Raw genomic sequence first — 25,526 nt, forward strand, 5'->3', positions numbered from 1 at the left:
TCTTCACACAACTCACATTTTTACAGATAAATCCATTTATAAAGAAGCATGATATTGCAGGTTTGGGGTGCGAGTTATATTTCTTTTCTTATATTCGTGGAAACAAACAATTATTAAATATTTTGAAAATGTTTATTCATGTGCCACCTAAAACCTCCTTGAATACCATCAACCAAATAAATGCAAGCCTACTTTTGGGATGTGAGGGCAGACACTTGTTGAAAGGTACTGAGTGGGTGTAACCAATCAATGAGCTTGGAGTTGGAGACCTGAGTTCAAATCCCGACTCTACTACTTACTCCTAAATGACGGGGGCCAAGATGCTTAAATCTCTGAGCTTCAGTCTTCTCTTGTGCAAAATATGAATGAAATAATACATCCCTCCCAGGGTGGCATAGGCTCAGAGATGATGTGTGTAAAGTATTTCAGTGGAGTGCCTGACACATAGTAGTCGCTCAGTGAATAGTGGGTGTCACTGCCATTTCCAACATTTAAATTTTTGCTGGTGTTCTGGAGTTACAAAGGGTTTATCTCCTCACGCCCACTGTTCAGCATCATGCCTGGCATAAGAACGGAGTCTGGAAGTGCTTGTGGAATGAATGAATGAATGAATGAATGAATGAATGAATGAATGAATGAATGAATTGCTGGTCACTGATCGTGTCACTCTAATTGCAGTGACGCTCTCAAATTGAGTCATGGCCCCAAACCAATTATTATCAGGCGTGGTAGCCTTGTTTTGGTGTTTGTATCTATTCTGAATGATGTTTCTACATTTCCCATTCTGCTATTGTCAACATACCGATATGCGTGTACTAGGGTCGTGAGTCCCTCCCCCAAATCCTAACTTCCTACCTGTATACTGCAGTGATCTAAGGAACGAGAGACCTGCACTTCTTGGAATTCTGTGCAAGATACACGTCGTCTGAGAGTCTGCAGGCAGCTGCTAAGGAAGGGGCATGGATTCTGCCACCTGTTTATCTGGTTGGAGGTCCTTTACACTCACTTCCTGGTCGTCTCTGCATGCTGGATAACTGAAGTTAGCAGCAAGGAACACTTCTAGTTAAGTGAAGTATTGTTGCTTCAAGAGCCTCCTGTGAACCTTTCAGAGCAGTGCAGTCCCTTCCAACGGGCAAGAAAAGCAAGGTGACAAAGTGCACACCGAGCTCTGGCACATATGTCCACACTGCCTGGAAAGGCTGTCGGTGTCAGCACGGTCCCCTCTCTGCACTGGGCTAGGTGACAAAGTGCACACCCAGCCATTTGAGGGCAGGAACCGTGTTCATTCCTTGTTCTGTCCAGCAGCCGGCACAGAGCTGGGCTTGGAATGAGGACCCAGCAGCATTTGGGAAGTGGGAGCGGATCAGGGTGAGAGCGAAGAAAGGGCGTTCATGTTTTCTAAGCCCCAGCCAGCCTCTGATGGACACACTACCATGTGTGTAGATGTCATTCAACCCCCACTCTGGTCTGCAATGTAAGCGTCACTGGGCTAGTTTCTAGAAGGTGATGCTGAGGTTTAGGGGGTTGAGACCACTTGGCTCAAGTTTCATAGCAGTCAGCACAGAGTCGCGATGAGGACATAGGTCTGCTGCAGTGGCCCTGTCCATGGAGGTACCATGTTTCCCAGGAAGCGTCTAGAAAACAGATCCCAGGACACAGACCTGCTCACTGCCCTCACCCTGCCCTTTCTCCTAGAGTTGGTTTTCCACCACAGTTTTATTCATCCAAGCTTCGCACAGACAGCTTTTGCTTTCAGGAGCCCCTGAAACACCTGTAAGACGTGGCATCAACACCATCACCCCTCCCCCAGGAGCATGACCCTACAGACTGGGGTAGGGGTATCTCCGGGCACCTCTGCCCTGGGCATTCACCCCTATGGCTACGATGCAAATGCCAGTACCTGACTGTCCACTGGGCCCGGGCTCCATGAGGGCTGCCCCCAACCACGTCCTGGGCCCGCCGTCCAGCAAATATGCCTTAGCTGAGAGGTAATGGATACTGAACACTGGGTGAGCCAGAAAGCCTCACGTGTGCTACTTGATTGAACTCAGTAACTCAGAGCTAATCAGAGCCCTAGATGCAAAAGATCTTTTCTTCAGTTTTCTTTTTAACCAAAATGTCTGAGTTAATGGGTCTGTCTCAGTGGGTCCCCTGAGAACTGCGAGCCTTACAGCATCCTGGGGGCGTGTCTGGGACTGGCACCATTGGGCCTCACAGGAAAAGGAGAGGGAGCCACAAATCTCGCCGAATCCCCTCCTGTGCCCTCCAGTCCCTACAAGACACCATCTGCTTCTGACCCTACTTTCTGTCTTCTTTTGCCCAAAGGTCAAGATCTAGAAAACACTGCATTTGAGAAATCCATTTCATCCGATTCTGGATCATTGGGTTTTCACGTATTCACCAAGTCTGTCTCCAGACTCCTTGCGCTCCCCACTGTGTCAGCTCTGCCCTAGGTGCTAAGGATACAGAGATGACCAGACTGGCCTCTGCCCTCGCAGGGCTGACATTCCGTGAGGACAAATGCCTCCGGCCCCATGGCGAAGGCTGCCGTGGAGCAGAGGAAAGTAGGGGAAGGAAGACAGGGGTGCGAGTGAGGAGGGTTATACTCTCTTCTTACAAGGACACCAGTCTTCTTAAATGAGGACCCACCTCCATAACCTCAGTTAACCTTAGTGACCTCTTCAAAGACCTTATCTCCACCAGTCACTAATACATATATACAAGGTCTGCCAGTTAAGTTCGCAAACTTGTTGCAACGCTGTTGCTAACCTTTTCTGATATCAGAGGGATTATTCATTATGAATTTGTACCAACTGGACAGTTAACCAAGTTTACTATTTAGAAGTGCTGAAAAGGCTGCGTGAAAAAGTTACATGACCTGAACGTTTCACCAACAATTCATGGCTCTTACATCACGACAATGCACCAGCTCACATGGCACTGTCTCTGAGGGGGTTTTTAGCCAGTAAACAAATAACTGTACTGGAACACCCTCCCTCCTCACCTGATCTGGCCCCCAATGACTTTTCTTTACCCGAAGATAAAGGAAATATTGAAAGGAAGACATTTTGATGACATTCAGGACATCAAGGGTAATACGATGACAGCTCTGATGGCCATTCCAGAAAAAGAGTTCCAAAACTGCTTTGAAGTGTGCTGGCGTCGGTGCATAGCTTCCCAAGGGGAGTACTTCAAAGGTGACCATAGTGATATTCAACAAGGAGATATGTAGCACAAATTCCCTCCTACCTCCCTGGCCACTCGTCTTCCCTCACCTTGTCCCCGGCCCCTGGAATGTCCCAGGGCTAAATCCTTGGCCATCCTCTCTGCCAACCCTCATTCCCTTAGTGACCTCCACCAGAATTAGGGGCCACCCCAGGCTGGTTCACCACTCTGTAACACGGTACCCAGCACAAAGTAGCTGCTCAATACGTTTGTTGGCTACATGAATGAACGAACACATGAATGAATGAAAGCACACACTGGCGCGCACACACAGACAGTTCTGCCCTCGGAGGCCGCCCTGTGCAGGCCTTGTCAGGGCTTTTTCTGCAGCGGACAAGGACAGACTCCAGCTCCCGGGCTGAACTCAGTGCCCTTCTCCTCCCTACTCCCTTACCTTCGGCCCCAGCTCCTTTCTTCTCGAAGGCTGCACAGAGACGCTCGAGCACCACACTGTCACTGGAGCCCTCCACCCGAACCTCCTCATCCAGGACCCAGAAAAGGCCCTTGGCATCCTCGGCACCTCCTCCAGCTGGTAAGCGGACCTGGTGGGAGAGCCAGGATACACTGAGAGGCCCCGATCCCTCACAGAGGCCAGGCCCGGGCTTTGCTTCCTACCTGTGGGAGTCAGGGGACCTCAGTCCCAGGCATGAGGCAGGGACTCAGAGGAACTGAGACTCTCATTGTTAAAACCACAACACTCTAATAGCCTCTCAGTCCCAGGGGTCCAAATCCTGCCTCTCTCCTCACTTCCTATGTGACCTTGGGCAGCTCACTGCACCTCTGAGTCTCGTTTCCTCTTACTGTGAAATGGAGACTGAAAAGACCTCCTTCAGAGGGCTGTGTGAGGATTTCACAGGGGACAGCACTGTGTAAATGACATATTTCTAGATACACACAGGCAGCTGGCTGTATTTGTGCACAGCCAAACATGAAAGGATTCATTGTATCTGCGTCACTCTCTCTTTGAAGTCTTGGAGCTTTTTTAAACTAAAATCTCAAGCAGGATTAAAAGTGTCAAATAATGTTTCAGAGGAGAAGGTGAATTTGGTTCCATGGCACAGACAGAGAATTTTAAATCTAGCTCCGAGCTTCAGAGACCATCTAAGTAATGCTGTAATTTTGCACGTGGGGAACTGAGAGGCCTGGGGGGGTTGAAGGGCTCACCCTGGGGCCCATCATGAGTTGGCATAACCAGTAATGACACCGAGGGGTCACGGAGGAAATGTGATGTGTGCAGGGACCAACGTCCCTTGTTGACAGGAACTGAGGTGAGGACTTCAGTGGCAAAGCTAGCGAAGCCCCTGGCAAACCAGGATAGCTGGACACCCTATCTCGGAAATCTCGGTCCACACTCCTCAGAGGCCCAGACAGGAAAAGGGTCATGTCCAGGGTCACATGGAGAGACACAGGGGCAGAACTGGAAGTGCATCCCAGGAATCCCAAGTCTTCACCTGGGACTTCTTTACTGGGGTTGAAATCGACAAGCAGCCCCTGCTCAGAAGGCAGCTGTTCCCAGCCACCGCCCAGGCATCTGGGGACACCATGGCTCTCCCCTCCTCACACTGCCTGGGTCGTCCCTTCAGGGCTGCCGTTTCCAGGTAAGGAAACCTGACAGGGAGGGGGAACCATCAAAAGGTGCCCAGAAGATGCATAGCAGGTGATGGCCGGCAGGGCTCGCAGACAAGGGAGCTTTGCAGGGAAAGTATAACTCATGGTGAGCCAGGAGGAGCCTCAGAAACCACCCCTGGCTGACAGAAGACAAGGAATGAGGAAAAGGGCAGCCTGTGCTGTTAAATGGCAGAAGAAACGAGGCCTGCAGGATACCTATGTGCCAAGCAGCCTGCCCGGTGCTTTACATGCCAGATCTCACTGACATTCATTATAACCCCAGGGGATATGATCGTTCCCTTTGGGGTAATGAGAAAACTGAGTCTTGGAGAGGTCAAGTGGCATGCCAAAGATCACCGAGATTGGACCTAAGCCTGGCAAATTGAGTGAAGAGGTCCATGGCACTTCTGGGAAAGGGTTGATCAGAGGTGCAGGTCTAGGGTCAGCAAAACGGGTTCTCAGTGTGGGGAAAGTGAGGCAAAGACTCAGATACCCCCCAATTAAAGCCTGTCTACCACCAAGGGAGGTCAGAGGCCTGGATCTAAGATTTCCCCTATTCTCCATCCCCCATTGGACCTTCTGCTCCCTGTCTCTGCCGGGCACAGTGCTTTCCTCTGAACACCTGACCTTTCCAGGTAAGAGTGCTGGAGGCCAGTGGGCACTGGTCCTGAACGCCCACCAGCTCCCAGGTGTGAGTGCATTCTAAGACATAGACTCAGACATAATGCAGAAGGTAGTTCTCACCCCAAGAGCATTTAAATATTCATTGCCCAGGTCACACCCCCAGACCAATCAATGCAAAATTTGGGACTACCTCCAAAGTGTCAGTGTTTTTAACAATCCCTGGGTGTTTCCGAGGTACAGAGAGACAACTAGTAGCTTGAAGGCTCCAATCTGCTAGTGTTTCAGTAAAAAGGCCTCATGGTATCTGAGGGTCATGGTTTGCTGGGCCCTGTGTTACCTGGGAGGGAGTCTGATCCATAAGGGCCACCGTGGTCCCCGGGGATGGCTCCGGGAGCTCAAACTGCACAGGAATTCCTTCCTGGAAAGTCACAGAAATTCAACGTTAGTTCCTTCCATGAGCTGAATAGGGTGGAAAACTTCTGGCGGAGGAAAGAGAAGTGAGGACTTTTCATACCCCTTAGCATTTTTCAAACTGTTCCTTCTAATTATGGTAAAATATACATAACATAAAATTTACCATTTGAACCATTTTTAAGTGTATATAGTTTAGTGGCATTAAGTACATTCACACTGTTGTGCAACCATCACCACCAACCATCTCCAGATGTTTTTTTCATCTTGCAAAACTAAAACTCTGCACACATTAAACAACAATTCTGCATCTCCCTCCTCCCCCAGCCCCTGGCAACCACCATATACTTTCTGTCTCTATGAATTGGATCCTCTAAGTATCTCATATGAATGGAATTACACAGCATTTGTCCTTTTGTGACTGGCTTATTGCACTTAGCATGATGTCCTCAAGGTTCATCCATGTTGTAGCGTGTGTCAGAATTGCCTTCCTTTTATGGCTGCATAATATTCCACTATATGGATAGACCACATTTTGTTTCCATTCATCTGTGATGGACACTTGGGTTGCTCTACCTTTTGGCTATTGTGAGTAATGTTGCTATGACCATGGGTGTACAAACATCTTTTCAAGACCTTGCTTTCAGTTCTTTTGGGTAGATACCCAGAAGTGGAATTGCTGTATCATATAGTAATTCTATTTTTAATTTTTGAGAAAATGCCATACTGTTTTCCATAGCAGCTGTGCCATTTTTTATTCCCATCAGCTATGCACAAGCTTTCCAATTTCTCTGCATCCTCCCCTACACTTGTTATTTTCTGGGGTTTGTTTTTTTTATAGTAACCATTCTAATGGGGTAAAGTAGTAACTCAAATTGTTTCGATTTGCATTTCCATGAATTAGGGATGTTGAGCATCTTTTCATGTGCTTAATGGCCAGTTGTGTATCTTTTTCAAAGAAATGTCAGTTCAAGTCCTTGGACCATTTTTTAATCAAGTTGTTTGTTTGTCTATCTTCACCCCTTAGCCTTTGTGTGAGAAGAAAGGTTGTAGACCAACATTCCAATAACACTTGTTTTTGTTCTACCTGCAGGGCTGTCAGAAATCCTGGTGAGAGCTTGATTAGGAACTGATAATTCATTCCTAACTTTTCCAATATTTAATGAGTACCTAGTAAGTGCTGGGCTGAGTGCTGGGTGCTAGAGGGAACACGCATACACGATATTATTTGCCATGTAAAAGTAACCAGCTCCAGACAGCACTATGCACAAAGATGTTCACCACAGTGTTGTTTATAATAGTTTCATCACAGAAACCACCTCAATGTCCGAAGGAGAGTTGGGATAGAAAAAGACATCACCACTAAAATGCATGGCTACTGAGAGTTGTAAATGGAGCGAGGAAATGTGAATAACATAATGCTGGGTGGAAAACAGCAGAGGGCAAAATTGGGTACACAGAAGGATCTGAAATCTGTAGAGAAGACAAGATACGGAGAGATGACTGGTACAAAATACAGAAAGTGGTAACAGAGGTTGCCTCTGGGTGGTGGGGCTGAGGAGATTGTGTTTTCTGCTGCTGACACTTCTATTCACTTCCCAGATTTTTAATAAAGAACATGTATGACTTTGATCATCAGAAATAAGTGGAATAGTCCGGGGAAAATATGATCGCTGTGACCACCTATTGAATGCCTAATAGATCAGGCACTTTCTCTCTGACTTCATTCAATGCTCAAAATAGCCCCTTTAGGCAGCGTGGTAAAAACGACTATAAAAATAACCCCCATTCTCTCCCCATCCCTGTATCCATGCTCTCTGTACAGAGATATTGCAGTTTCTCCCATCGAGAAGTGGAACCTGTTTCACCTTGAGTCAGGGCTCAGCACTGGACTTGCTGTGACCAAGAGAATACAGCAGAAGTGACACTGCCAGTTCCAAGTCTAGGCCCTGCACATGTCTGCTCGCTCTCTTGGAACCCTGCCAGGGCCATGAGACCTGTCTGGGCTAACTAGATGGAGGGCTGGACATTCCTGGAGCACAGAGGAGTCATCCTAGCCAGGGTCTGCCTGGATCAGCTCATGGCCAGCTGACTCCCAGACACAATAGAGAGACCATGGCCAGCAGAGACCATCAGAGCCATCTACCTGACTTGCATCTGACCACAGAGCTCTCCCTGGCAAGACCAAAAGAGCCTCCCAGGTAACCCAGAGACTGATAAGTAATAACGAAAGGTTATTTTTAAAGCTGCTGTGGTTGGGGTAGTTTATTAGGTAGCATCATTGTGGTGAATGGTAACTACTGCAGGAGTGTTGGTATTTCTATTTTACATGTGAAGCAATCAAGGATCAGAGAAGGTGAGACACTTTCCTAAGACCACACAGCCAATCAGTGACAGAGTTAGACTCAAACCCCAGGTCTTATCAATGTCATTTCTTTGAGGTTTATCCCTGTTAATGCTTTCATGTTTATTGCTGTGTGGGCTCCAACCAAAGAAATGACAATAATTTCAATACCCATTACATACTGAAAAATGATATGGTCATTTCTAATACTTTGCCATTAGCACTTGCTGGAGTCAAAGTGGTCCCCTTTGGGGAGGAAGGAGGGAGCAGATATCTGGGGTGCTGGCAATGTTGTACTTTTCAACTGCATGGTAGATGCATGAGTTTGTTTGTGTGGAAAAATCCATTGCGCTGCATGCATACTTCTGATGTATGCTCTGTTCTTATATACGTGTTGTATTTCAACGTAAACTTTTTTTTTCTTTCAAATGAGAAAAGAAGGGCTGGCAGGAACATGACTGTCCGTGTTTCCTGGTTTCTACACATAGTTTCTTCAGGGTGCCTCCTAGATGGGGAATTGCGACTCTCATGTTGCTAAATATTGCCACGTCACGATCCAAAGTGCAAACCCACCACTTGCACCCAACAACACAGCATGAAGGGCTTCCCAGGTTGAAGAAGACTTCGCTTAGGTGAAGTGGGCAAGGAGGAACAGGTCACCCCAGAGAAGGGACAGCCAGGAGAGCAAGGCCTGGGGAGCCCCAAGTTTCCTGGTGTTTCTAGACTGTAGGTGCAGGAGCCATGGATGGATAAAGGCTGGGAAGCAGAGGGAAATGGAGGAGCAGAGGCCTGGGGAGCCAGGCCTGGAGTTAGGGTTTTGTTCAGGGGTGGGCCAAACGGGATGAAAGCAAAGGTTATTAGAGGACCAGACCCCAACTCTGTCTGACCTCATACCCTCTGCTGATCCCTGGGGAGGACCTCGCTCCCGCCCAGCCGTACCTCTCGGTATCTCTCCAGTGTGGAGACGAAGGTCCGCTGGTAGAAAAGCAGCTGCAAGCGCTCGTGAATATAATTGTGGCACAGCTCCTCGAAGGTGGCGGCCCGCTCCTTGCCCTGGTGCCGTGGGTTCTGAAAGCCTGGAGAGTCCACCACCATGATGGAGGCCAGGGAGAGGTGATGGGAGGAGAAAGATCTGGGAAGAGAGGAATGAGGCCCTGAGACGACATGGAATCTTACAGCCCCGCTGGTCCAAGCCTGCCCCTCCCCCATCACAGAGCTGGAGACATCGAAGCAGCATGCTGGGTGGGGTGGGTGGTCTACTTTCAAAACTAGGCTCCCCACGTACAGGCTGTGTGACCTGGGGTAAGTTTATTAATCTCTCTGAGCATGGATTTCCCCAACTGTCAAATGATGGTAGGGATGAGTGCGGTGAACCCAGGGGCTGCTGTAAGAATTGAAGGCGTTCGCGAATGGCAAGTGCCTCCCATGGAAACAGCAGGCCTTGAGAGAATGTTCTCTCCCCACCAGGCCCAGGGTGGAGAAATGACGTGCTGGAAGTCGCATGGCAAATTGGCTATAAAGTTAGGACTAGAGCCTCGTTTTCTTTCTTAGCGACACATCGCAATAGAAAAACAATTTTGGTTAGTGCCTCAGTTCACAAAGTTCTTTCAAGCCATCACCTCTTCGAACCCTCTTGATGAATCTATCGGGGTGGACAGAGGAGGGATTATTCACCTCAAAATGCAGAAGTTAAGGGACTTGGGAGACAGTGACCTGTGGGCTTCAACCCTCGCTCAGCAATGGAGGGGCTGTGTGTCTTGGGAGAACCGCCCAATCTCTCTGAGCCAGCCATGAAAGGGTTCATGGTGGAGCGGAACTCAGAGGGCTGCTGGAGAGTTGAATGTGAACACGAGTTGGCCACATGGAAAGTGCTCAGTAAACTATTCGCTGTTACTCTCATTAGCGTGATCAGCGTCCACTTTGAAGGGCCCTGAGTCTGCACCTTAGCTCCTCCCCGTTACTTGCCAAGGTTTTCCACCTGTACAATGGGGCCAATGAGATCAGCCACTACACAGTCACGTGTGAAATCAAGTCAGTGAACGCTGGGAAAGTCAGATGCCTACTAGGTGCTCATGAATGGTGGTGGTGGGTATCGTTGTCACCAATGCACGCTTTATACACATGTGGCTCCAAGAACGAAACCAAGAAGCCACGGCCTTCCACGGGCTGAGGCCGCTTCCTCTGCCAGCAGTTCATTTGCCAGCCCCAGCACTCCTTCCTTAACTGCACACGGTCCCCCTTGGTTTCTAGATTATGTGTCTGTGGTCTCCGATGGTAATTACTCCAGCAGCAAGAGAGGAGTGGATTCTGTGTCCTGGTGACATTGGAGGACCCCAGCTGCTCTGTTGCTATGCGCCAGCTTCATCCCCTTCACAGGATGTCGGAAGCCTAATTACGCCTCCCGCTTTCCCAGAGGAGGGAGGCACTTGCCTGCATTCTGGATACACACCACTAGAATTGCCTAAAGATTTCCAAGGCCGGGCTCAGAGCTCACTCATTATGATAGAAAACAGAGGCTCCAGTGCCTACAGCCATGTAGATACATTTCAGAGACGCATCCTGACCCACTCTGAAATTCTCCCTGGGTTGCTTCCTATTGCCAGCAGGAAATTTTAGAAAAATAAATGGAGGACAGCAAGGTGATGGGTTATTCAGGGAAACCTGCAGGTACAAGGGGGAAGTACAGCATTGTGTTTGCATCCCGTTCCACCTCTCTGCCTTAGTTACCTCATCTGTACAATGGGCTGATGTGAGTATTAAATGATGCGAGGTGAGTTAAACAATTAGTGCCGGCCCTGGACCTTAGTAGATGTCCCCAAATTGTTAGCTTTTATTGTTGGTATTTCATGATCACGATTAGGAAGAGTTATTTAATTACATGATCTCTTTTTATCCTTGCAATGATTCTGGAAGGTGGAGCTACTGTACAAATGCAGAAGGGGAGATCAGAGAGGTGAATTGATTTGCCAATGTCACAAAGCCAGTGGGTGGGCCAGGTGGAATTTCAATCCAGCACTATGCAGCTCAAAAAAAAACACCACTCTGCTAAACTGACCCATGCCTGGGCTCATTCATGCACCGGCAAAGAGGCTGACTTTTGGGGTGGCTGGATGGCTCAGTTGGTTAGAGCGCGGGCTCTCAATAACAAGGTTGCAGGTTCAATTCCTGCATGGGATGGTGGGCTGCGCCCCCTGCAACTAAAGATTGAAAACAGCAATCTTCAATCTGAGCTGTGCCCTCCACAACTAGATTGAAGGACAATGACTTGGAGCTGATGGGCCCTGGAAAAACACACTGTTCCCCAATATTCCCCAATAAAAAATTAAAAGAAAAAAGAGGCCGACTTTGTTCCCGAGAATGGCTGCACTTACCTGTTGATGAGTGAGACCACGGCGGCAAAGACCTCTTGGTACAGGCCTGAGGCCATCCCCTCCACACACTCAACGCCCGTCATTTTGAGCCCTAGAAGGGGAAAGAGGAAAGGGTTGGCATCGTGTAGTCAGGACTGTGCCTGAGACACCACCCCAGAGGTATCACAGTGGCCTTAGACAAGCCCCCCCACACACACACATTCCCCCCCTACTGAAATTGCACACTCGTATTCTTAGGACCAAGTCCAAGTGTCTTATCAGGACTTCCGGCGTAACCTGGCCCTTCCTTCTCTCTCGTGCTCTCCTGCTTATCCCTCAGAGCTCAGCCCAGTGTCACCTCCTCACGGAAGCCTGCCTTGACCACCACCCCAATAGGCCAATTTCCAGCTCTACCTTGTTTTTTTTTTAATTAATTTTTTATTGAAGTACGATTGACATACAAAAAGCTATACCTATCTATTTCTTGTATACATCCTGATGAGTTTGGTAAGTATACACCACCATAAATAAAACCATCACCTCGCTCTAAAAATTTTCTCCCTCCCTCCGTGTGTGTGAGAGAGATAAGAACAGCTAACATGAGATCTACCTTATAAAAACGTTTCAGTATGCAACGCATCACTGTTAACTATAGGTACTACGCTGTACAGTAGACTTACTCATCTACCGATCATCTCATCCATCTACTTATTCCCCCACATGCCAGGATTTGTTCATCCTGCATAAGGGAAACTCTGTATCCTCTGATCAGTATCTCCTATTTTCCCCTTCCCTCCAGCCCCTGGTAGCCACCATTCTACTTTCTGCACTTATGACTTTGACAACTTTAGATTTCTGATATTAGTGGGATCGCATAGTACGTTATTCAAATGTGCCCTTTGCCACAATGTGGATGAACTTCAAGGACGTTATACTAAGTGAAATAAAGCAGACACAGAAGGAGGAACTCACCCTGCTCTTATGGCACTGACCACAGCGTATCTTGACTTGTGTGGTTATTTGATTAGCCTGTGTCTCCCCCGTCACACAGGGAGTGCCCTGAGAAGTGGGACGGTCTCTGGGTTTGTTGGCTCCCGAGTCCCCAGGGCTTGACACATAGTAGGGACTCCATAAATGCTTGTTGTTTCCTCTTTCTGGAGGGAAATTTGGCTATTTTATATCAGAAGCCATAAAATGTTCATATACTTGGACTTAATAATTTTACTCTCAGGCTTTTGGTCTAATGAAATATTCAGAGAAGCAAAGATTTCTGGGTACACATTTTCCCAATTGTTGATTAAATTGGCAAAAATCACTTTTTCGAAACAACTTCAATATCCAATGGTAGCTAATGGGTTAGATAATTTGTAATCCATCCATACAAAAGAATGCTTATAATCAGCTGCAGAAGAATTTTGAATGAGGTGGAAATGTGCCTACCTATAATGTTAGGAGGACATTGTAAAAAGGCTTGCAAAACTATTATTACAATTGTGGTCTCAATTTTGTTTAAACACACACACACACTTTCTGGTCCCATTACAGTAACCAGCTTTGATTAGGGCGCACTGAACAAAGAGGAGTGAGGAGTGGGGTGGGGTAAGGGTGTCACATCACAAATCCTGACCCTTAGATTTTGGTTCCACCCACAGAATTGGAAACAGTTTCCAAATGTGCAGGCACTCTGCTTGCTTGGAGAAATAGTCCTGGTTGTACATTCCAAGCAGCCAGCTGCAGCCCCAAAGCATTTCCTATCCTTTCTTTAATTCCACCCCCAACCTGGGCCGTTGCTAGGCAACCCACAGCCTCACAGCATCACTCCTAAACCTGCTGGTCCCCTTGCCTGCTTAACATCTACCCTGGAGACCTCAGCCTGAGAGGTTGGCTCAGCCTCACAAAGCAGTGTGTGCGTGTGTCTGTGTATGCGTGCACATGTGTGCACATGTCTGTGCATGTGGGGTGCATGTGTGTGTCCGAGACGAGGAGTAACCATAAGCAGACAACAGCTCACAGCTGGCCTAGAAGAAAAAATTAAAGGCCAGTGGAATCCAAGTTGCATTAGCCAACGTCCCTAGAAGGTGGAGCAGCTCGGAGGACCCAAGGGGCCTCTAAGAGATTGGGCACGAAAACCACAGTTCAAAACAATGCTCCCCACCAATCCCAGACTCCATGGTCTGCAGGAGAGCTGCTCTTAGGGAGTTCTCAGGGACCCCTGGCTTCCAAGAGTTTCCTCCACCCTCACCTTCTACAGCCAAACCATCTGGTTCAGCAGACCCCACTTTGCAGGTAGAGTACAAAGCCCTCCTGCTCTTCCCCACATCATTTCAAAGTATTCCCATTCCTCCAGCTGCTCAGGGCAAAATCCTAGAAGCCATCCTGGTCCCTCACTTTGCACGCGGACCCATGCTGTTATCTCTGGTTGTAAACTAGACCTTGCATTTGTGTACCTCATTTATCTCTACCACCACTTCCCTTGTCCGAACACCATCATCTCACCAGGTGACTTTTATAAAGTTCCTAGGTGCTCTCCCGTCTCCCACTCATTGCCGAATCTTCCTCTAGGGTATGCTTCGTGAAGAACAAGTCAAATCATGCCGTTCCCCTGCTCATGCCCCCTCCCTGGCTTCTCATCGGTCTGAGAATTAAAAAACCCTGGTTTACAGACTAGTGCCTGAGCTGACCCCTGACCGTGCTCTCCAACCTCATCTCCTACTGTCCTCTTTGCTGCTCCAGCATCTTGGCCTATTTATCTTTCTACAGTGTCCCCTCTCCATGGCACAGGGCCCCCTCCTGGCTTTCAGCTGCCTTCACGGTGACCAGCGAGAATTATTTGACCATAAGCACCGTGCAGGGAGGAGCCCTGTCCACGTCCATTTCCGCCCACCGTGGCTTCCCTGGCACCTAGAAGGTCTGTATATCATAGACCCTCATGAAATCCTTGATGAATGGGTGACGAAATGCTGATATGTCCCCAGGGGCTGGCCCACCGAGAGAGGCAGCGCTGCGGCACCTGAGTTGGTCTCTTCGTCCATAAGGTCCCGTCGGCTGGGCCCATGCGTCACTTGCTCAATGATCTGTCGCAGGTGGTGCTTGAAGGTGGCTGTGTTCAGCTCCTCATAGTCACAGCCCAGGGCCTCTGCCGCGTGATTTGCCCATTCAAACCGCATGAACTGCTTCCGGCCCACTGTGTGAGAGACAAAAAGAAGTATGGCGGTGAGGTCCTAGGCATGGGGTGTGGAGGCAGAGGGCCTGGGCTGATTCTCGCCACCTCTCACCCTGCAGCCACCCACCCTCAGCAGGAGCCTGAACAACGGCCCGGGACTGGGTCCCTAGCCGATGGCCCCTGCGCAGGGCTTGGGTTTCCCAAGAGACGTGTTTATCTCTTGGGAATGATTAGTTCCTTACCATTGGCATTGTTCACTGTTTGAAAGCAATTAAAAATATCATGGGGGACATTCTAAGCATGGAGTTAGGGAATGGTTAGTCAAAGTATGATTTATCCACCCACATATTCACTTATTTATCCATCCACCCATCCACTATCCTTGCCGCCCACCTACCTGTCCAATCAACTACCCACACAGCCAACCACCTAACCAGCCATCCATTTATTCAATACATATTAATTGAGCTCCTACTATGTGACAGACCCTGTGTTGGCCACTGGGAAGTCAGTGATGGGCAAGACGGACAAGGCGCCTGTCCTCATGGAGCTTACAGTCTATTGAGGGAAAGAGACGACAAACAAATAAGCAAATAATAAGCAAGATGATTGCAGGTTATAAAATCATTGTTATTTTTTTTCTTTAATGAGAAAATAAAAGAGGGTGCTGAGATCAAGAAAAATTGAGGGAGTTGCTGTGGATCTATAGCATCTTAGAATGTGATACTTGAAGTGGGTTATAAAAGGTGAGAGCGAGCTGACCACAGAAAGAAGCAGGAAGAGCTCTAGAGGTGGAAGGAAGAGGCCGTGCAAAGGTCCTGAGGCAGAAATGAGCATGGTGTGGTACAGAAGTGCCAAGAAGGCCAGGTGGCTGGTATGTAAGGAGGGGAGCAGAGTAACCAGATAAGGTCGAAGAAGCAATGGGAACCACTCTATGGACTATTAAAAGGCTGTTTCAGATCAGCAACAAAGACATTGTACGATATGGACAATCTTACAGTCAAATGTTAAGTGAAAAGCAAACTAGAAACCATACCAGGGTGTGAGGTCAGCTGTGCATATCACTCTAAACTGCTATAAAAACTAATAAATATGAACAATCACAGCTGGGCAGGGGGATTTTGTATTTTAAACATTTTTCTACAGGGGTTGCATACTAATTTTGTAGTCCAAGTAAAAAATAAATGATTTATTAAAACCAATAAGTTTGTCCTCCTTAAATAATTTTCTCCCATATCTCATCTTCCCCATAAAGTGTTTCCTTTGAAATAAGAACCACAACTGCCAACAGAGATTTCACGGTCCATCAGTAAGAGACCACGAGGGCCCAATTCTTCACGCGGACACCTTGAAGAATCTGCCTGGTTTAAGGCAACATTGGAAATTTGGACAAAAGTCTTTATCTGGGATTTTGACACCACCCACGGAGGGGGAGCTCGGCCTCGGTCACAGAGGGGTCACACGCAGCCACTGCTTATGGAGGTCCTCTCATTGCCAGGTACTCAGACGGCTCCCCAGGAGAACACGTCTGATTTTCTCCATTTTACAGATGGTTCCCCTTGTACAGATGATGAAACTGAGACTCAGAGAGGTGACAGGCTCATAAAAAAAGTCCCGCCACTTTCAAAAAAGCTGAAGAAGGTGATACTGATGGTGGTGATATAACAGTGACCACTCACTGACCCCATTTTATTCACCATGTTGTCTTTGTTCACTTCATGACTCGTGGAGTCAGAAAGTCTGTGTTTGGGTTCCTGGTGTGACACGTGGAAAAAGCTCAATACATGCGCGTGGTCGTTACCTGGTATCATCATCCCATTATTAAGTCTTCACGAGCCTCCTAGAAACCAGTATTATCATTTCCATTTTATAAATGAGAAACCTGACTCAAAGCAGTCACCAGATTCAGACAGACACTCAGTGGAAGACCGGCTATGTCCCCCCAAATCAATCCTTCCAATACCACCTGGAGGAAATTTGCCATGTCCTTGTCACCCGAGATAAGAGTTTCTTTTAAATGGACTCACTTATCTTTTCCACATAAATAAATACATTGGGAAAGGAAATGTTAAAGTGCTATCTTAGATGAGAACCCATTTGTTGGAGGAGGTCACCGAGAGAACATGACAGCAGTTGAGCTGGACCCGCAATCAGAGGCTCCTCCCCACCCCCTCACCCACCCCCACCCCTTCTGTCCTTGGAATATACCTTCTGCCTACTGTCCCCACACCAGGAGCTGTTTCAAGGATGCAGCCTTGAGAGAGTAAGGTGTTGGTGAGACCATCTGGACTCAATACGTGACTGAACCCCAGTAAGGCTGCTATATAAACTTTTAAGATTCTAGCAGGCGGATATGGAAATCGACTTATCTTAAGGTCGCCCATGACAAGCCCGCTTTGTAGGTCCCCTTGTTTATTATAGCAGCCACCTACCAATCTGGAATGGCCTGCCTCTTTCTTCAGTCCCTCCTTGCCCTCTGTGTACAGGGGCCAGTGTGTGATCCAACACCATCACCATTTGTCACAGAGAGAAAGTAGAAATAAATACAATATGAGCACAGAAATATCATTAGAATCTAATGAGGCACAGTTACCTGGGAGCCTGAGGTCTGCTCTCTTTTTGTTAAAAAGGGAAACGAGCATGTATTAGAGGAAGGCATTAAAGGCTATTAGCCCTGAATGAGACTTTCTTCTTCCTGTGCTGGGGGTTGAAAGTGAATTAAATAAGCGGTAACCAACTAGGCAGGCAGGCGGTGTCTTCTGACCTGTAGGCAGGCTGTGTCCTCTCCCTCTCCTGCCCCATCACCCCTCCACTGCCACACTCCAAAACGGTCTGCCACACTCCACCTGCAGGGACCTTCCGTAGCCCCACAGAGCTGAGAAAAGTCACAAAGGGAACTGACAAGGCTGTTTCTGAAAAGAGGAGCAGTGAATTGGCTCAGCTAGACTCTCTAAATCCTGCCTGACTTAAGGGGGATATTTCCAAGTGCTCTGAGCACCACTCGGCTGCTAAAGTCCACGAGGCACACAGGGAGCTTTGCACAAACATGGACCTTCTGCTCCCCACTCTGCCAAAGGCTGGTCAGTACACAAAATCCATCCCATGGGTTCCTCATTGTTTAGACACGGTTTGGCTCTGCAGTGGGCTTTACACATGCGATCTAGGGATCCTGTACTTTGTCTGCAAGCATCACGCTGGAGATGGATGGTGACATATAGGAAACTCCCTGGCACCCCTTCTCTATCTCACCTACCCAGAAAAAAGAATCACAAAGCAAATACCCAACAGTATTCCAAAGGCGACCTTAATACCCTCACATTAGCCAGTAACATGTTCTGTACACCTGCCCCGTGCCAGGCATTGAGCTGAGCACTGAACACCCAGTGCCTCATTTAACCCTCCCTGCAGCCCTGTGACGTCAGTATTAACACCCCCACTTGACTTAGGAGAAAACGGAGCCTCAGAGCGGGTGACTTTCTAGGGTCATGCAGCTAGTAAGCAGTAGAGGCAGGATTTGAACTCAGGCATCCTGACTCCAGCGCTCAGTACCCTAACCACGGCTCTGTGTGAAGGGGCCTCCTCTCAAAAGGGGGTATCATTCCAAAGTCAGATTCTAAGTTGAAAACCCAAGTGCCCTTCAAATTACCCTTGAGAACCTCTCACATTACTTATAACATACAGTACGGTAGCACATTTCCACAAGCCCAGCACACCAAGCTTTCTCTCCAGTGCAACACCAGTGAAAATGGGTGGCTTCCCTTTAGGCACCATGTCACATGAAAAAAATATGTTCTCTCTCACCACTAGCCTCACATTTCCCTTCACGGGTATAGCTGGATTTATATAAATACAATGCATGTATGATAGGACCTCCCACTCTTGAATCTGTTCCACATTTAAAAAGTATTTGCAATAATACCAATTAGATTATGACTCTCAGTGACAAATGGTCTGTGCACCTCTCCATGCCTGCGTGTGTCTACACTGAGGGAGATCCCCGGATGGTTGTGCAACGTTGGCTGATCTCCCAACTGCCTTGCAAGGTCTGCGGGCAACTGTTGTGAAGCCTGGTTTTATGGTAGAGGCTACTGAGACAGAGAAAAGGATACACGTCACACAGCACGCAAATGACTGATCTACAAGTTGAATCTAGGTCCTCTGACCCCCAGTGGTATGGGGTTAGGGGTGGCTCTGGTACCTCCATATATACCGTTTTAGACTGAGCTTAAGTATATACATGGCTGCAGGTCAAGTCAAAAGGAAACAGGGACAGACTTCAGATGGCTACATGGTGGGGCAGACCTGAGCAAAGCTCACTGTTCCAGCGTGTATCTCCCTGGTCTTTCCCGTGCTTCTTACTGCTGTGGGCATTCTTTCATACTGGCACTTTGCTCATGCGCAGGACAGGTTGCAAGTGTTGTCCTCAGCCCTCAACCAATCATCCCTCTGGATGGGATGACTCAGGGCGTGTGCTCTGTACTGCCTCCCAGAGGCTCCCAGCAGGATTGCACCTCAGTTTCCCATAGTGGTAGTGGGCTTGGTAATTCGTCCTTTGTGGCTGCCTTCCTTCCCCACTTCCCTTCCTCACACCCCTTCCTGTTTCAGCAGATGCACCCATCTAAGGTGTGAAGGCTCAGAGAGGCCTTCAGAAGCTGACCACATTTACCAGAGCTTGATTTGATTTTCCCTTCAATTACTGAGGCCAAGAGAAGGTTATCTGAAAGGTAGCCAAGGTTTCGGCTCACTGCTGTTTCTTTGTGTGTTTTTTTTCTATTCCTCAGAAGCCATCTGTACATCTGTGGTGAGGCCTGGCTCCAGTTCGTGTGCCACCAAGGGCCGAACTAGGAGCTTGAAACTCTCTGGGTGGCAGAAGGGGTCTGGAGCTGGGCAGAGCGGCCACACAGCTGGAGTTCAGAGTTTCCCAAAGGGGCTCCTCATAGTGGTCATTCTGTGGAATGTTCATCAGTATCAGTGGGAAAAAATGAATCCTGTATCGTATCAATGTGGTCATTGCTTGGTGAAATCAGTTTCTTAACTGCAGGCCTTATCAGAGCCTTTGATGTATATCTTAGGAATCTCCAAAAAGGATAAGTTCTGTTCAGACTTCTTTGGCCTCAGAATGCTACCTGAAAGTGCCCTCAACTAACCAGGTGACCTGGCCAAACTGACTTACCTGAGTCACTTGCCCAAGGTCGGTAAGAGGCAGGCTAGGATTTGAATTGAGAGAATGAACAAAGGAGAAATGAGAGGGGGAAAAAAGGAGCAAGGAGAAGCAATGGAACTTCCATTTCTAAACTGCTCAACTCCACACAGCACGTAAATGACTCTTTAAGCTCAATACAAAGAGAGAGGGAAAATAATAACATGACTGTTTTTCCCTGTGCACCATGAGTTCAATTGCTATCAATTACTGTGGCCTCCTGCATTTATTAATAACCAAGTTATTTATCCGCCCAACAATAGCTGTGCCGTTGCTGAATTACTGAACATTATGTGACTTATTTATAACACTGGTGTATCTGGTTCGTATTTCCTCACACTGAGGTTTACACTTCCCAGGCCTGTGAGGAAGGGGACCACATGCAGTGAGGAGGTAAGTCTAAAAGACTGTAGATGCTACAAAAAAAAAAAAAAAGGGCAGCACTCCGGAGACAGACTGTCCAAGTTCAAATCCCACCTCCACCACTTAAAGCTGTGTGATGTTGGGCAAGTCGTGTCACTTCTTTGAGCCTCAGTTTCCTCTTCTGTAAAATGGGAATCTACCTCCATGGAGTTCTGTGAAGCCTCAATGAGGTTATATTAACACAGGATCTTCCCAATGAGGGTCAACTCTCATCATTACGGTCACATTCAGATTTCTGTCCGGGCACATCCAACAAAGTTCTATTGTTGGGACCGTGGAAAATGTGACCCGCTCAGAGGCCAGAACTTTAAGTATCTTCCTGCCTGTTCCCACTGCCCTGAGGTGCCATGCAGCCCCACAAACCTGGATGTTGTTTCACCTGTCTGTCTGGGAGAAAGTTTCCATCTCCCAGGGCCTTCGCCCATCTGCATAGTCAGTGCTCCGTGTAAAGCCTGGCCAACAAGTCGTCTATAAATTTCTGCTGAGTTGCTCATATTCCAATAGGAATCCCTGCCCACCCCCTAACAGTTGGACAGACAGACATAGAGCACCCCCAGTGCTCTGAGGAACATAAGCAGGTGTTCTGCAAAAAGAGGGCTTGCTGGACACACCAGTTGGGGCAGCATCAGATTGAACCCAGCAAAATGGGCTTCTTTCCTGCAGGACTTCTCAGAGCCTTGAGTATGCCAATTCCCTTGAGTATGGGAATTTACAAGAAGAGGGCAGCCTCCTTTTTCCCCGCCCTCCCTCCTCATCCTTCCCTTCCCTCCTTCTCTCCTCCCTCATTTCTTTCTTTCTTCTCTCCTTTCTTCCTTTCCCTTCCTTTCCACGTCCCCTTCTCTCTCTCTCTTTTCTTTTCACTCGTGAACTAATTTGATCTCACCTCTTTGAGTCTCAGTTTCTGTATCTGTAAGATGGGTAGCTCTCCTCCCAGAGGGTTGTTTTGAGGATAAAACAAGACATTGGAGGTGAAGCTGCCTGGGAGTGACCCCTGAGCAGGTGTTCTGAGCTGAGGAACAGAGTTATCAGGGAGACCTCAGCTAGAAGGTGTCAGGTACCTGGGGGGGGGGGGGCTGGAATGCAGGAGCAAAGGCTTGGGGGTGGGACCAGCAGCAGGCAGTCCTGTGAGTGACCTGCCTGAGGCCGCACAGCACGAGGCAGAAGCCAGGACCAAGCCCAGCACTGACTGGCCCCTGTCTCACTGCTTTTTCCACATTCAAGTGTCCCTCACCAAGGCAGGCTGATCAGAGGTCACTCGCCCTATCAAACTACAGTGGTACCTCGGTTCTCGAACATAATCCGTTCCAGAAGACCATTCAAGTTCTGAAACGTTCAAAAACTGAGGTGCATGTATCACTCCAAACCAAGGTGCGGTTTCCCCCTAGAAAGTAATGCAAAATGGATTAATCTGTTCCAGACCTTTAAAATCAACCCCTAAAACTGCAAATTTAGCATGAATTTTACTATCTAACGATACCATAGATCCATAAAACTTACAGTGTTTGTAAACAGAAATGTTTATCAACGGAGACGTTTGAAAACCGAGGTACCACTGTATCCCCTTTGAAGCTATTTCCCGGGGCCAAGGAAAGCCCAATCATAGCTGGTGTTTTGTGAGGGCTCACACATGCCTGACCCTGTGCTAAGCACTTAATCTCATCAGTACAACCATCGTACAAAAAGGTACAATTACAACCTTTTTGGGGTCATGCAACATAACATGGCATAACGGATAAGAAGGGGAGGCTTTAAAGGCAGAACTCCTCAATCCAAATTGGGCTTCTCCCCTTCCCAAGTCCACGACCTTACATAACTTGCTTTATCTGTCTGGGCCTCCACTGACTCATCCATAAAATGGGTATGACCTACATATAAGGTTATGAGGATTAAATGGAGTGATACATGCAAGGCACTTAAATCATGCCTGGCAGAGACTGGATTCTCAGTAAATACCGTGTTTCCCCGAAAGTAGACCTAGCCGGACAATCTGCGCTAATGCGTCTTTTGGAGCAAAAATTAATATAAGACCTGGGCTTATTTTACTATAAGACCTGGTCTTAATATAATATAATATAATATAATATAATATAATACCGGGTCTTCTGTTAATTTTTGCTCCAAAAGACGCATTAGAGCTGACAGTCCAGCTAGGTCTTATTTTCAGGTAAACACGGTAGTAACAGTTAATAATTCCACCACCATCACCCTCGGCATTAGCAGTATTGTTATGCTGTCTCTGAATGGTGAGCCCAGGCGTTCACCCTGGAGTTCTTCTCACTGAGCCATCGCTGTCTCCCCTCCGACAACACGTTCAATGGAGTCTCTGGTGATCAACACTGTAAGAAACCTCAGAGAGCATCAATCTCACCCCAATTAGGCATGTCCTTTCCCCTCTCTGAGCCTCAGTTTCCTCATCTATAAAATGGGATAACAGCACCTGCTCCATGGGATTGTTGAGATGGCCGAAGCTCTTAGATAGAGCCTGACACACAGTCAGCACTGGATAACTGTTAGCTGTGGTTATTATTTATGGAAAACAGAGGCCGAGAAGCAGGGAGGGGCATTTGCAGGGCCAGCCAGCATGGCCAGTCTGAAACTCAGCCCCCCAGGTGTTCCCGCCTCCCCACCCTGCCCTCCTGATGTGTGGGGCTGCTGGGGAGTACTGCCTTCTAACATCAGCCACTTCAGGGTTTTGTGAGGGTTTTTTCTTTTTTTCATATAATTGTTTACATCCCAGAGCAGCCATTCCAGCTTAATGAATGAATTCAATATACTCAGAAAACGCAGAATAAATCTTTGCTTGTGGCCCAGAATAGGCCTGGCTGTACCAGCTGTCGGGCAGGGAGCCAAGCCACCAGCTGGGGGCAGGCGGAGGATACGGGCCTGTGGCCACTGGAAGGCAGGTGGGTGGGGTGCGGCCCAGGACAGGAGAGCGGGTGCTGGGTCCAAGGACAGATCAATGGAGTCTCCAACTTGTAGGGCCGAGTACGAATCCTCTCTTCATCAGAGCCCTCGTTTCAATCCCACAACTCCAGAGCTGGGACCCTCAGGTTGAGGCCTTGCAGATGTGACCACGGAGGCCCCAGGCCTTGCTCAAGCCCCCATACCTTTGCTCACTGAGGTTCCTCTGTCTGGAGCACCCTCCCCAATTTCTTCGCAGCTGTGGAGATTCAGCTCAAGGATCCCAGGCCCTAGGACCCCTTGGGTGAAGCTGACCGTTCTGAACGTTGGGTGTCTCCCGCCTAAAATTTCCTCTGGGCACCATCTGTATACTTGTCTGGGCCTATCTCTCTTGGTCAGACAAAAATTTTGTCTTGGAAATTGAGGTTGCCGTCCGCGGGCAGCCGAAGTTCTGTCATCCAACAGGCATAGGGAGACGACACGAGAGGAGAGAAGGAGGGAGTGGAGAGAGAGAGAGAGAGAAGGAGAGAGGGAAAGAAGGAAGCAGAAGGAAAACATGAGGGAGGAAGAAAAGGAGATGAGGAGGGAGGCAGGGGAAAAGGAGGGGGCTGAGCAAAACGAACACAGCAGTGGTCCTAAAGTCTGGAGACTCAGATTCTAGTTTCACCTCCTGTCACATGGGGTGTCAGATGGGGTCTCTGCTCCTGCTCCCCGCACCAGAACGCAACATATGGTGAGGCCAAAAAGGAACACCCACGGAGCCATAGATAGGAGAGTCAGACTGCTATATTCTCGCTGGAGGCTGGGCTGGAGACACAGGAAGCAGGAGCCACACGACCCTCAACCCGCCGTCCACTTCTCTGCCAACCAACCTCACTTGCTAACTGCAATCCATAATCCACACTCCACCACGCCACTACACCACCCTGTGCTAGCTTAGCCATGGCAGTTATATCAGTGGCTAATGGCTAACAGATAACAGCTGATGGCCAACTAGTCACAGCTGATGGCCATCCAATCACAGTTGATGGCCATTTACTACCTGAGCCAGCACCTTTCCACGTGAGGGCGAGAGCCTGGAAACTGTACTCCTGGCTCTGTCCCCACACCTCCCCAATATCCTCACTGCCTGCCCTGTACAACGAGGGGCTCAGGCTGGCCAGCCCCTTCTCAGCACGTTGATTCTCCACCCACATAGGATGTTTCCAGGCCCAGGCAGATGGGAAATCCTCCCCAGGTTCTGCATCACTCAGGGAGGTCTTCCCCGGGCAGGTGGCGGCTCTGGGAGGTGGAGCTGCCATCCGAGGTCCTGGGCACAGAGGAGCCATCCAGGCCCAGACCGCAGCTATCCTGCTCCCCTGAACTCAACAACTCTTGATGTCCCTTAACCCAGAGCCTGAAGAAATGAGCAAGGTTTGTCCCCACCAGCTGGGGCCGAGACACCAACTCTAATCAGAGCTCTTGGGGGGAAATGGAGGGGAGGTGCGTGTACTCTGAGCTCTCAACACCTTGAGACAAGTGTGCAGCTCCCCTCATTACAGCCAGGAGGCAGCTGGTGGGGGTGGGACCAGGACGGAGAAGCCCCTCTGGTTGGAGGGGAGTGAGGCAGAGTGCTGAGTGGCAGCAAACAACTGCCAACCAGCAGATGGGTGCCTGGCCTCTGTTCCTGTGAGCCCTGAATACTTCACTTATAGGAAGAGACGTGAGCTCAGAGAAGCAAAGAGAGGACAGGCCAAGCATCTACTTTGAGGTAGTGGACCCAGGTGGTGTCCCCAAAGTGTAGGCTGCAGGTCCATTTTGAAATGCCAAGCCTTCCTCTGACCCCCAGTGACACAGCACACAGCAGCCAGGAAGGCTGCCTTTGTGCCTCTTAGCACTGTGTGACCCTGAGTTAGTGACTTCACCTCTCTGAGCTTGGGCAGCCCCACTGACAAACAGAAATAACAGCAGTACCCGCCTCATAAATGCATGAGACTTAAATGAGCCCACCTGTGTAAACATCCAAGCAGGTGAACTGGGGGGGGCTGCATTCATGAATATGTTAAACCTTTAACCCAGCAGTTCCACATCTAGGAAACCATGCCTCCAAAATGCTTACTCACGTGCACAGTCTCTACAAAAAAGGATGTTCAGTTTAGCACAAACAGCAGGGAAGAACCTGAATGATCCACAGAGCTGTTTCACTGAGGGAGCCCCACCCACTCCAGGCAAGCGTCTGCTGTCAACAAAGAGAATTAGGGACAGCACGATGACCCACGTGCAAAGAGGTCGAGGACA

At 48.6% G+C, this 25,526-nt stretch overlaps 1 protein-coding gene across 2 annotated transcripts in view; it reads right to left on the reverse strand.

Annotated features, from left to right (window-relative positions):
* MYO18B (myosin XVIIIB) overlaps positions 1-25,526 on the reverse strand; it is a 242,799-nt gene that overhangs the window by 164,678 nt on the left and 52,595 nt on the right. For both annotated transcript variants that reach the window (XM_074321365.1, XM_074321364.1), the window contains 5 exons: positions 14,573-14,746; positions 11,584-11,674; positions 9,152-9,344; positions 5,795-5,875; positions 3,620-3,767 (listed from right to left, as the gene is read on the reverse strand). In XM_074321365.1, coding sequence (XP_074177466.1) covers positions 3,620-3,767; positions 5,795-5,875; positions 9,152-9,344; positions 11,584-11,674; positions 14,573-14,746 — 687 coding nt within the window. The remainder of the gene's footprint in view (positions 1-3,619; positions 3,768-5,794; positions 5,876-9,151; positions 9,345-11,583; positions 11,675-14,572; positions 14,747-25,526) is intronic.

Source organism: Rhinolophus sinicus, linkage group LG16, assembly GCF_036562045.2.
Source record: "Rhinolophus sinicus isolate RSC01 linkage group LG16, ASM3656204v1, whole genome shotgun sequence".
Classification (NCBI taxonomy): Eukaryota; Metazoa; Chordata; class Mammalia; order Chiroptera; family Rhinolophidae; genus Rhinolophus; species Rhinolophus sinicus.